Below are 13,830 nucleotides of genomic sequence, written 5' to 3'. Positions count from 1 at the left end.
TACAAATGTTCACAAAAGTTCTGAGGAAGGCCAAGAAAGAGGCCGACAGGTTAATTAAGCTTTAATAAGTAAATAACATATTAAAAAGTGATCCGTGCAAGAGCAGTGTACGAGTTTCTCTTAAAAATAACTGTATTGAATAAAAGGTACAATGTTAGGGTGGCTGCAGGTTTTGGACTTAGTTGGTCATTGGTCCTGTAATGCTTTGTTGCCCCTATGCTCAGTTTTCCATGTAGTGCTAAAAGGGGGTAAGCGCTGCGCCATAGAGTGGGGCGGGGGTGGAGTGGTAAGAAATTATTTTCTCTAGGTGCACCCTCCGCTGCGGAGCGTAGTGTATACTCAACGCTGATTGGCTGGCGTTTTTGGTTAATGGCACACGACTATGGATGTAGTTATAAGAGTCCTCGCGTGCCAGCCTTCAGCAAAGAGCAAACTTGCTGTTACTGGGCAACACGAAAACAACAGCTAAAAATGGACACTGTCTTGGATCCATTTACTGCACTGGACTCCTTCTCCTCCCCTTATTTTGATGACGATGATTTCTTTACTGACCAGTCCTCCAGGGACCACTTGGACACCGACGAGTTTCTGGATGATGATGTCGACTTTCTCACCAGCCATTTCCAAGATTACTACAAGGATAGCAGGATAGCGCATGATGGGGACTATTGTGATATTGGTAACTTGTCCTTCTCTTCCTCCTCATCTACCTTCTCGTATGAGTGCACTGACAGCACCTCAGAACTGTCGCCTCAGATGGGAGGAGATGGCCCGATGCTAAAAAGGCGGAGGCGGATGAGATCCGATAAGGAGATGCAACAATTGCGGCAGGTTGCCAACATCCGCGAGCGGCGGAGGATGCAGTCCATTAACGTTGCTTTCGAGGGACTCCGGTCTCACATCCCCACTCTACCGTACGAGAAGAGGCTATCCAAAGTAGATACTCTGCGCCTGGCCATTGGCTACATCAACTTCCTCGCTGAGCTCGTGCAGTCGGACATGTCCATCCGAAACTCCAACAGCGACGCACTGACTCAACCCAAAAAAGTTATAATTTGCCACAGAGGAACAAGTAAGAAGCCTACATTTCATATGGTTAGATAATGACTATGATAATGACTTAACTTTGAACTGTATTGTTACTCATTTGTTAAAGACTAATAATTTGTCCCCTTATCAGGATCTCCATCTCCAAGTGACCCTGACTACGGGCTGCCTCCCCTCGCGGGACACTCTCTGTCCTGGAAAGACGAGAAAGAGCTGAAAGACCAGAACGTAATCAGAACCGCTAAAGTCTGGACACCTGAGGACCCACGGAAACTGCACATGAAATCCTCCCTGTCCAATATTGAAAACGAGCCTCCTTTCAGCTTAATCTCAGCCCAATAAATATTATGTTATGTTTATGTCTAAAAGTATGTATTGTTATACACACATTGTAAATCCATGTTAATATATAACGTTCTCTTAACGTTGATTCTTATGTAACGTTGATTATTTACGTGTAAATATTATATTTATATGTCAATGTTCTCTATTCACAATTCAGGCAGCATGGCAATCATCATGTATAGCAACATGTATTTAATTGTTTCCATGATAATATGTTTTAATAGAATTTTGATGAATATACGAAAACCAAAATATTTTTATAGGCCTACTGAATTGTAAAAATATGTATATTTATATTCAATCTGATAATAAATGCTCTTAAATTATGAATACATTGTGTTGTCTGGTCTGTACCACTTTTCTTCATAGGCTGATATGCTTACATTTAATACATATGATTTGAAATCCAAGTTGTGAAGATAAATAGCCATAAAAGGAAAGTTATACGCATGCATAACAGTGCATAAAGCAATCAATCAACATGCATAAATAAATAAATCAACATGCATGAATCAATTAACAAAAGTTATATTTTAGAACGTGGTTGTGCACCTGAAAGTCAGTGATATCGAGCATTATACGTTGAAATGCATTGCACATTGGGCCTCAGTCTCAAGCCATGCATGTGATAACTCCTTCATAGGCCTACGATCTTAGAACTGTTGGTTATACACCCACAAACTTCATATAAAAACTACATTAGGTATGCAAATCAGATGTAAATTAAACTAACATGCAGATACAATCCAATGGCTTAAAATGCAGGGCCTGCAGCTACAAACCATAGCTGTTATCATGTTGATCTATTATATTGTTTAAAGGGGCATGACTAAACCGATGGCTTGCAGTAAAAGCTGTTAGCTTCAATGTTCTGCAGGTTCTTCAAGGCAAAACTCTTCCCATGGTAGCGGCTTCCCTTCAACGTGTTCCATTGCCATTTTTACGTCAGCTCTCTCCCATTTATGTAGTGGTAGCGCAGATATATGCCTGTGCCCAAACTTGCAAACACACATTCATACAACCAACTGGCTAAGGGCATTTCGGATAACACATGCATTTCGGATGGGGAAAAAAGAAAGGTATATTCATTTTCTGTATTAGTCTTTGCAATTCGATTATTTTCTTCTTGCTATATTATTATAATAATAATAATAATAATAATACGTATTATTATTATTATTATTATATTATTATTTTTATTATTATGGTTATTATTGTTATTATTATTACTCTACTCGAAATTGTTGCTAAATATTAAGGAGATTATTGTGTTGTTTTTCTAACTTGAAACTGGAGTTTAATCTTTTTACAAGTTTTCAGTGCATGTGCTTTTTGGGAATGACAGTGGACCTATAATCCAATCTCTTGTTGCATTACCGCCTCATTAACAGCGCAGTTATCCCTGTCCTAGACACAACACAAGATACCACGTAATCTAATTACATTAATTAGAAAGTCAAACGTTAGCAAGTCAGCCTTAAACGAAATAAAAGACCCAGGAAGTAGCTGGGCTTCATCCATTTTGTCGTGGGCAACATTTATATTTAATTTGGTGAAGTTGCAGAGAACAACAAAACAACAGTATAGCATCATTGTTTGGTCACCCCTAATTCTATTGAGATATTGTGTTTTTGTGTGCAAGCACAGTAGAAAACCCCTCAAAACATCCTTTAGTACAATACCAATCAAACGGAAGGGAAAGGTTTAAACCGTAAAACACTTGGGTCTCTATCTTGTCAATCTTGTGCTTGGTCTTGGCAAGGCTTAAAAGAGCACCATTTACAGGCTGACAGGTTTTATTCATTTTCTTACCCGGCTAAACATTCGAAAACCATGCCAAGCTCCAATTATGTTAAGAATATGTTAGTGATACTGAAATGAAGTGCAATTCTCTAAAGCATTCGGGTAGCCTTTGACTGTATGTTGCTGACTGACGGAGGTGCTTTGGCATGCAAAGCAAGTTTATAGTCAGTAAATGTGTCACAAGGCATAGAAAACAGCCGTATGTACGGCAGTCGTATATAGAACCATGTGGCTCCAAGGTATGCCTGTGCCAACTTGGCAAAAACAAAAACACGAGGTTTATGGATGTGTTATGTCATTGTCCACTGTCATTTAAAGTGACACTCTTCCTAACGTGTTTGTGGTTTTTAACATATCAAGCCTATTGTTACCATTTGAAAGTTGTTGCAAATAAGAAATTACGCACCAGGGTGTTCATGACAAGCGCAGCCCTCTGCGCATCAGTTTGCATGCAACTCAGAGCCAACGAATGAATAACTGTTGCGCATAAATTGTAGAAGACAGATCAAAGATATGCAGAAATGTACAACAAAAAAGCTGTGATAGGCTAACAATGACAACAGTGATTGTAACAAATAATTAGGCTATATTGGAAAACCAACTTCTAAGAACATTAGGCCATTTCATGAAGGTATGCTAGTGCTACTTTATGATATCCAACACATTTCAGTCATATCTCTATTAATCAGATGAAAGTAAAATGGTTAAATGCATCATCCATCGTCTATAATTCTATAATAATCCGTAGATAAGCGTATGGTAAGCACTGGGAAGGACGCCTAACAAGATTCTCTTAAGCTGTAAGTAACTCTGCTGATACTTTGGATTATCGCGCATAAAAATATGGGCTCAGAGTCTGTAAATCCCCCGAACTCCCGCGATTTCATTAATGTATCTCCACGGTGGCATCGGGGTACCAGCTGCGAGGTTGAACAAACACCAGTTGAGTCTGCCCATGGGTAGTGTGAACCTCATGGGTAGCCTTTTAAATCCCATCGCACCATGCACCAAAACGGTCAAATGTCTCAAAATTATGATTGAAAAACATATGCACATATAATTCAATAATTATATGTGATAATTCAAAATAGATTATTGCGGTAGTATGGATGTTAGCACTTGGCTAACCAACAGGTGTTAGGACTTGGCCCGGGGATACGGGTACAGAGAGACCCATGGAGGGGAGGGCGAGGTTGCCAGAGAACGCTCTGACCAGGAGCCTCTCCTTTTACATGGCGTGGAGGCGCCTTACAATCCAAATGATAGGCCTATCTTTATTGCTACTCACATGTCCTAGGCTGTAACATATCCATCCCCGTCGAGGTTCTTTAGGATGCACCTGGTATTTCAAACTTGTTCTTTTTGTGCTTCTGGGTGCTGGACAGCAGCTGCTTAAAACAAGCAAAGAGAGAGGCCCTTACAATGTCTCCAAGACGTGTTGGCATGGTTTTCTCGTCTTTAATGTTCCATTAACCATTGTCTATACAATATGGGAACTGTAAAGCATGACGTTTTGTTATAATAAAACATGTTCAATGATACACTTGGATTGAAAGCTTTAATACGAGCCAGCAAACATTCAATCTCGTTGTGTCCCCCGTCTATCTGCAGGCAATTACTGCGGCCTTTTGCTGGGCCTTGATAAGCCAATTAAATTTATGTCTGCTAATTTTCCAATTAGAAAAAAGGACTTAGAGCTGGGCTGGCTCCTAAGGACATTGATTTTCTTACCATCACCTGGCGTTCAAACGGGTTCCATTTACCAACAAGGAAAATGTCAGGCGTTTCATTTGGCGACTCTTGTTACCATGAGCCTCTTTCCATCCTGCCCCATTGTTTTCTCCTGTTAATAACTCATTACAAGGATTTCACAAATCCTCCATTACATATGTTTTGTCTCCATATTTTGATCCGTAAGATTAAGCAGATGTTATGATTGAAAATTTAAAACTCCAGGGCTATTCTGTCTGAAAGAAAGAGGCGGACTCCGCGCCGAACTAACAAAGAGGTTGGGGAGATCTTCAGAAAAACATTTCCGACCAATAAACAGACTTCATCCTGCTCTATTTCAACCATTGTGTCATTTTTGAATAATTAAGGTTAATAGGAATAGGTTTGTGTACTTTCAATGCAAGGCCACAGGTGCGGGGTGACATGATGAATGATGTGCCTGATTTTTGCCAAGCTCGAGGGCCCTTCTCTTGGATGTTCAAGCTGATAGAAAATATTGGCATTTCTTTAATTCACAGCATTACTTTCATTCAGGACAAAGCAGGGTGATGAAAAGCTTATGCTGTAATGAAACACGCTACATGGTGGTCGCTTTGCTTCCTGAAAGAAAGGGCGAGTCAATGCCCAGGCGCGCTTTGGTTTGTGCGCAAGTACTCCATCTAAATTAAATAAAAGACCCTTTCCAACTTTTAAAAGACCGCATTTTAATGTATTAAAGCCTCCACGGCTGAATTCATTAAGCATATGGTGCTAAGGCACCAGTCTTTTGAACTGGGGAAGCCCTCGACATGGTAACTTGTGTTTTAGGGGATATTTAACTTCTCAATAGCCGAACTGATCATGGCAACAAGTGCTCCCAAGGCGCGCGCGTACAAGATGGTGCAAGGTGTTTTTAAAAGGAAAATATTCTTAATTGGAGCTTAAAACAATAGTAATTTCGCAATTTCAACACATGTGTAACCCTCATTGAAAAATGAACACCAGTTATTGATGAAAAATATCTTAATTGTGGACCCAAGGAGAGGGACATAAATACTCCAAAATCTGTGTCCATTTTGCGCATTGAGCTATATCCTCGGCTATGTATGGATAGGTTTGGGTGCGCATGGAGAGCTTCTCTATTATTTTATGCCAATTCTGAATCTAGTCTAAAGTACCCACATCACAGGTCGTGTACTTGGTCCATGTTCGCCTAATTTTCTTTAGTTGCTAAATTTTTCAGTTATACAGGCTTTGGTTTTCTAACATTAATTTCCTGTGCAGCAGTAGTAGTGTCAACGTTACCACATTATCCCTGTCTATAACCAAATAAGGCCTTTAATTATGGGGGGTTGGTCATTTAGTTCATGCCATTATGGGTTTATGATGGTTAAATAAAACTATAAATCCAATACGTTTACGCGTAACGGATAGTTCCATAGCCGAATCTTAAAATGCACTGAAGTTTACACGCACATATCTTAAATTATGATGATCATATGCAGATATTTAGGTTAGATATTCTGACACGTTCAGATGAGCGCACCAATCAGAGCAATCTAAAACCACCACTCAGCCTATAGGCCAACTATATTTTAGCATTGTTTTAACCAATTTATATCAAATTTAAACCAAGACACGGTCAAGAAATAAACATTGGATGTGAGATTGTACTGACAAAAGACGCTGACTTTTGTAAGCGTGAGTGACTCATTGGGTGGGTGAAATTAGTGAGATTGATGTTTGATGGAGCTTGAGATCAGAGTGAAAGTGAGAGGACGTCTTGAATTTAATGGATAAGCAAGCAAGTGCGGTGAAGCCTATACAAAGTGCATTCGGAAAATATTCACACCCCTCGACTTTTCACACATTTTGTTAGGTTACAGCCTTATTCTAAAATGGATTAAATTATTATTTATCTCATCAATCTACACACAACACCCGATAATGACAAAGCGAAACAGGTTTTTAGACATTTTCACACATTTGTACATTTTCTAAAACAGAAATACCTTCTTTACATAAGTATTCAGACCCTTTGCTATGAGACTCGAAATTGTGCTCAGGTGCATCCTGACATGATTTGGAAAGGCACACACCTGTCTATATAAGGTCCCACAGTTGACAGTGCATGTCAGAGCATAACCCAAGCCATGAGGTCGAAGGAAATGTCCAAAGAGCCCCGAGACAGGATTGTGTTGAGGCACAGATCTGGGGAAGGGTACCAAAACATTTCTGCAGCGTTGAAGGTCACCAAGAACACAGTGGCCTCCATCATTGTTAAATGGAAGAAGTTTGGAACCACCAATACTCTTTCTAGAGCTGGCTGCATGGCCAAACTGGGGGAGAAGGGCTTGGTCAGGGAGGTGACAAAGAACCTGATGGTCACTCTGACAGAGCTCCAGAGTTCCTCTGTGGAGATGGGAGAACCTTCCAGAAGGACAACCATCTCTGCAGCACTCCACCAATCAGGGCTTTATGGTAGAGTGGCCAGACGGAAGTCACTCCTCAGTAAATGGCACGTGACAGCCCACTTGGAGTTTGCCAAAAGTCACCTAAGGGACTATCAGACCATGAGGAACAAGTGTTTCTCATGGTCGATCAACAATGACAAGCCACCGGGGTCTAACAACTTTAATGTAAAATTATTGAGGATAATAGCAGACGATATTGCCACTCCTATTTGCCATATCTTCAATCTAAGCCTACTAGAAAGTGTGTGCCCTCAGGCCTGGAAGGAAGAAAAAGTTATTCCCTTACCTAAGAATAGTAAAGCCCCCTTGAGTGGCTCCAATAGCCGACCAATCACCCTGTTACCAACCCTTAGTAAACTTTTGGGACAAAACCGTGTTTGACCAGATAAAATGCTATTTTACAGTAAACAAATTGACAACAGACTTTCAGCACGCTTATATGGAAGGACATTCAACAAGCACAGCACTTACACAAATGACTGATGATTGGCTGAGAGAAACTGATGATAAAAATATTGTGGGGGCTGTTTTGTTAGTCTTCAGAGTGGCTTTTGACATTATCGATCATAGTCTGTTGCTGGAAAAACATAAGTGTTATGGCTTTACACCCCCTGCTATATTGTGGATAAAGAGTTACCTGTCTAACAGAACACAGAGGGTGTTCTTTAATGGAAGCCTCTCCAACAAAATCCAGCTAGAATCAGGAATTCCCCAGGGCAGCTGTCAAGGCCCCTTACTTTTTTCAATCTTTACTAACGACATGCCACTGGCTTTGAGTAAAGCCAGTGTGTCTATGTATGTGGATAACTCAACTCTATACACTTCAGCTACCACAATGACTGAAATGACAGCAACACTTAACAAAGAGCTGCAGTTAGAATGGGTGGCAAGGAATACGTTAGTCCTAAATATTTCAAAAACTAAAATTATTGTGTTTGGGACAAATCAAGTTGAGGAGACTAAATTGCTTGGAGTAACCCTGGATTGTAAACTGTCATGGTCAAAACATATTGATACAACAGTAGCTAGGATGGGGAGAAGTCTGACTATAATAAAGCTCTGCTCTGCATTCTTAACAGCACTGTCAACAAGGCAGGTCCTACAGGCCCTAGTTTTGTCGCACCTGGACTACTGTTCAGTCGTGTGGTCAGGTGCCACAAAGAGGGACATAGGAAAATTGCAATTGGCTCAGAACAGGGCAGCATGGCTAGCCCTTGGATGTACACAGAGAGCTAACATTAATAGTATGCATGTCAATCTCTCCTGGCTCAAAGTGGAGGAGAGAACCCGATCGAACATCTCTGGAGAGACCTGAAAATAGCTGTAGAGCGACACTCCCCATCCAACCTGACATTGCTTGAGAGGATCTGCAGAAAAGAATGGGAGAAACTCCCCAAATACAGGTGTGCCAAGCTTGTACCCAAGAAGACTTGAGGCTGTAATCGCTGCCAAAGGTGCTTCAACAAAGTACAGAGCAAAGGGTCTGAATACTTATGTAAATGTGATATTTATTGAATGTTTTTTTGTTTTTTTGCTAACATTTATAAAAACCAGTTTTTGCTTTGTCATTATGGGGTACTGTGTGTAGATTGATGAGGGAAAAAAAACAATTTAATCAATTTTAGAATAAGGCTGTAATGTAACAAAATGTGGAAAAAGTCAAGGGGTCTGAATACTATCTGATTGCACTGTATGTCATTTTTTTGTCATCGATTTACACAAAATACTCTAATGTCAAAGTGTAAGAAAAATTCAAACATTTGTAAAATAAAATAAAACAAATAAAAAAATACACTAATATATCTTGATTAGATAAGTATTCAACCCCCTGAGTCAATACATGTTAGAATCACATTTGACAGTTATACAGCTGTGAGTCTTTTTGGTTAAGTCTCTAAGAGCTTTCCACACATGGATTGTGAAATATTTGCCCGTATTTCTTTAAAATATTCTTCAAGCTCTGTCAAATTGGTTGTTGATCATTGCTAGACAACCATTTTCAGGTCTTGTCATAGATTGTCAAGCAGATTTAAGTCAAAACTCTAACATTCACTTACTTCTTGGTAAGCAAGTCCAGTGTAGATTTGGCCTTGTGTTTTAGGTAATTGTGCTGATGAAAGGTGAATTCATCTCTCACTGTGTCATGTTCGTCGTGTAAAGGATTGGACCAAGGTGCAGCGTGGTATGCGTACATGTTTAATGTTAATAATAAACACTCGACAAAACAACAAAGCAACTGAACGTGAAGTTCTAAAGGCTATACATCAAAACAAGCCAAACAAACAGAAACAAGATCCCACAACATAGGAAGGCAACATGGCTGCCTAAGTATGATCCCCAATCAGAGACAACGATCGACAGCTGCCTCTGATTGGGAACCACACCCGGCCAACATAGAAATACTAAATCTAGATCTTACACATAGAAATTCACACCCTGACCAAACCAACTAAAGATCTCTATGTCAGGGCGTGACACACTGTCTGGTGGAAAGAAGACTGAACCAGGTTTTCCTCTAGGATTTTTCCAGTGCTTAGCTCCATTCCATTTATATTCTATCCTGAAAAACTCCCCAGTCCTTAATTAACGATTACAAACATATCCACAACATGATGCGGCAACCACTATGCTTGAGAATATGGAGAGTGGTACTCAGTAATGTGTTGCATTGGATTTGCCCCAAAATTAACAATTTGTATTCAGGACAAAAAGTTAATTGCTTTGCCACATTTTTTGTATTACTTTAGTGCCTTGTTGCAAACAGGCTTCCTTCTTTTCACTCTGTCAATTCAGTTAGTAACCAACATCCTCAGTTTTCTCCTATCACAGCCATTAAACTGTGTAACTGTTTTAAAGTCACCATTGGCCTCATGGTGAAATCCCTGAGCGGTTTCCTTCCTCTCCGGCAACTGAGTTAGGAAGGACGCCTGTATCTTTGTAGTGACTGGGGGCATTGATACACCATCCAAAGTGTAATTAATAACTTCACCATGCTCAAAGGGATAATCAATGTCTGCTTTTTTCCCCTGGTCTTTGTTTGGTTAGTTGAATCTGTGTTTGAAATTCACTGCTCGACTGAGGGACCTTACAGATAATTGTATGTGTGGGGTACAGAGATCAGGTAGTCATAACAAAAATCATGTTAAACACTTATTGCACACAGAGTGAGTCCATGCAAACGTATTATGTGACTTGTTAAGAAAAATTATACTCCTGAACTTATTTGGCCTTGCCATAACAAAGGGGTTGAATACTTAGTGACTCAAGACATTTCAGCTTTTAATTTTGTATTAATTTGTAAGAAGTTCAAAAAACATAATTCCACTTTTACATTACGGGGTGTGTAGGCCAGTGACCAAAAAAATCTAAATGTAATCCATTTTAAATACAGGCTGTAACAACAAAATGTGGAAAAAAGTAAATGGGTGTGAATACTTTCTGAAGGCACTGTAGGCTACATCAGCTAGAGACACGGACAGCACAAAGATGAGCACTATTTCTGTATCAATAATTCTTTCCACTTATTTCTATAGGCCTTTCTTCTGTTTGTTGGTATGTTGATGTTAACCATGTTTTCATGCATGAAAAATATATAGCATAACATTTAAAGGATTTCATAAATTGGGAAGCATAACCCTTAGACCTTCTTGAGATACACTACATGACCCAAAGTATGTGGACACCTGCTCGTCGAACATCTCATTCCAAAATCATGGGCATTAATATGGAGTTGGTCCCCCCTTTGCTGCTATAACTGCCTCCACTCTTCTGGGAAGGCTTTCCACTAGATGTTGGAACATTGCTGCGGGGACTTGCTTCCATTAAGCCACAAGAGCATTAGTGAGGTCGGGCACTGATTTTGGGCGATTAGGCCTGGCTCACAGTCAGCGTTCCAATTCATCCCAAAGGTGTTCAATGGGGTTGAGGTCAGGGCTCTGTGCAGGTCAGTCAAGTTCTTCCACACTGATCTCGACAAACCATTTCTGTATGGACCTCACTTTGTGCATGGGGCATTGTCATGCTGAAACAGGAAAGGGCCTTCCCCAAACTGTTGCCACATCTGGAAGCACAGAATCGTCTAGAATGTCATTACATGCTGTAGCGTTAAGATTTCCCTTCACTGGAACTAAAGGGCCTAGCCCGAACCATGAAAAACAGCCCCAGACCATTATTCCTCCTCTACCAAACTTTACAGTTGGCACTATGCATTCGGGCAGGTAGCATTCTCCTGGCATCTGCCAAACCCAGATTCATCCGTCAAACTGCCATATGGTGAAGCGTGATTAATCACTCCAGAGAACGCGTTTCTACTCCTCCAGAGTCCAATGGTGGCGAGCTTTACACAACTCCAGCCGATGCTTGGCATTGCGCATGGTGGTCTTAGGCTTGTGTGTGGCTGCTCGGCCATGGAAACCCATGAAGCTCTCGACGAACAGTTATTGTGCTGACGTTGCTTCCAGAGGCAGTTAGGAACTCGGTAGTGAGTGTTGCAACCGAGGACAGACGATTTTTACGCGCTTCAGCACTCTGCGGTCCCGTTCTGTGTGTTTGTGTGGCCTACCATTGAGCCATTGTTGCTCCTAGATGTTTCACTTCACAATAACAGCACTTAGAGTTGACCGGGGCAGCTCTAGTATGGCAGTCATTTGACGAAATGACTTGTTGGAAAAGTGGCATCCTATGACAGTGCCATGTTGAAAGTCACTGAGCTTTTCAGTAAGGCCATTCTACTGTCACTGTTTGTCTATGGAGATTGCATGGCTGTGTGTTCGATTTTATACACCTGTCAGCACAGGTGTGGCTGAAATAGCCAAATCCACTAAGGGGTGTCCACAGACCTTTGTATATATAGTATACATTTAAATGTTTTTGATAATAGTAGAGAATATCTGAGTGTTATCCTCTATTACAGGCCAATAATATTGTTTGAATTGTTTTATTTAGTAGAAATAAGAACTCGACAAACTGTACCTCCATTTTAATTATGTTGGTGATTTTGTTGTATATACTACAAAAGTATTGTAAATAACTAATTTATATATTGCAGAATGTTTTAATCAGTAAGACTATATAGCAATATAACAAGCATGAGAGTGTGCGCTCCCCCAATAGCTGGGCAATGACAGACAGCTGGCTTTAAAAAGCCCCCTTGGTGGACCAAACACAACAACACTGACCTTTCCACGGGGGAATGGGAGATGGGCTTTTGACTGAATTAGCCATAAAGACGTCTTGCTATGACCTTTGTTCGACTGAAAGAGGAGTGGATATCGTGCTTAATATGAGAGGCATTGCACACAGCTTTTGCGTGCCGCATATGAAATATTACTGTCCTTTCATTGACGCTAATTCACATCAAGGATGCAGTAACCGTACATTTGGGTTGGAAGTTCTGAGTTCATAAAATCATAAGACAACGCGTTTGATTTTAATTTAAACGTGTATATATCTTACTATAGCCATACGTCCTATAAAGAATGAAGATTCATTATAATAGTTGTCATGTCATTACATTAACTTAAACGTAATTATAAGAGATTAAACGTTTTTGGAAGACCTGATTTATTCATGACAGTTACTGATTAGTCTACAAACTTAAGGCTTCTCATTCAAAAATAAAATAAAAGGCCTATTATGACATTTCCACAACAAACAGTTTGAAAGTTTGTTTTAAAAGTTATGCTAGGAACAAATTTGTTCCACATCTCATCAAACACATAGATTTTGATAAACGCGTTCTCTGCCTTTTGGAAAACTGTTAATTGCATGGCTCTCTCCGCTGATGATTGATCTACTTTCATTTAGTCAACTTTTTACCTTGCATAACGAAACAAAAAAGTTAAACAAAAATGTGATAAATTACAAATATGCTAATTTCATTCATAGGCGATGTAAGTGTGTCTAGCTGAAAGTGAATAACGCCTTGCAGCCAGTCTGACTGCACTCGGGGAGCCGGGGACCCCAGGGCGCTGATCAAAGAGACCCTTTCTCTTTCATCCCCAGTATTCTCCTCAAAACTATTTCGATACAATATGTTTCCGTAATAGACGTCATGTGCCTTGGACACAAAACTCGTTGCAATCCAGCTAAATGTGTCCAGCTCTTTTGTTCTCCAAGATGGAGTTCTACAAAGTTTTTTTCTCCCCTCAGTTGCCAGGTTTCAGAAGTGTAAAAGCATGCATCATTTTTCACCAGGTCCCGTTTTAATATTCACAAAAGTAAATCGATGTAAATCGCTAGCTTGAACTTCACTGCTGTCCAACTGATCTCTTTTCCTATTCTAAGCATTGCGCAGCAGGGGTGTATTTTGCAAGACAAATGCAGCTGAGAGTCAAGTGGCACAAAACGTTTCAGTTTAGAAGGATACATTAAGATTTATGTGAAAACAAAATTGTTAAATTAAAAAGACAAGATTTTGGGGTTTACATTCAGACAATGTTTTATGGAAGAT

General features: G+C 40.1%; 1 protein-coding gene across 1 annotated transcript; it reads left to right on the top strand.

Annotated features, from left to right (window-relative positions):
* Window positions 1–471: 471 nt before the first annotated feature.
* On the top strand, window positions 472–1,389 carry LOC311146813 (pancreas transcription factor 1 subunit alpha-like; the record flags this gene model as incomplete). Its single annotated transcript, XM_084183412.1, has 2 exons — window positions 472–1,072; window positions 1,181–1,389. The coding sequence occupies 2 exons, from the start codon at window positions 472–474 to the stop codon at window positions 1,387–1,389; spliced, it is 810 nt and encodes a 269-aa protein (XP_084039538.1).
* Between the last annotated feature and the right edge of the window lie 12,441 nt (window positions 1,390–13,830).

The sequence above is a fragment of the Coregonus lavaretus genome (genome assembly GCF_964263955.1).
Source record: "Coregonus lavaretus genome assembly, chromosome: 19".
In the NCBI taxonomy this organism is placed as follows: domain Eukaryota; kingdom Metazoa; phylum Chordata; class Actinopteri; order Salmoniformes; family Salmonidae; genus Coregonus; species Coregonus lavaretus.
The sequence above is the reverse complement of the archived record's forward strand: the minus strand, read 5'-3'. Positions and strand labels throughout refer to the sequence as shown.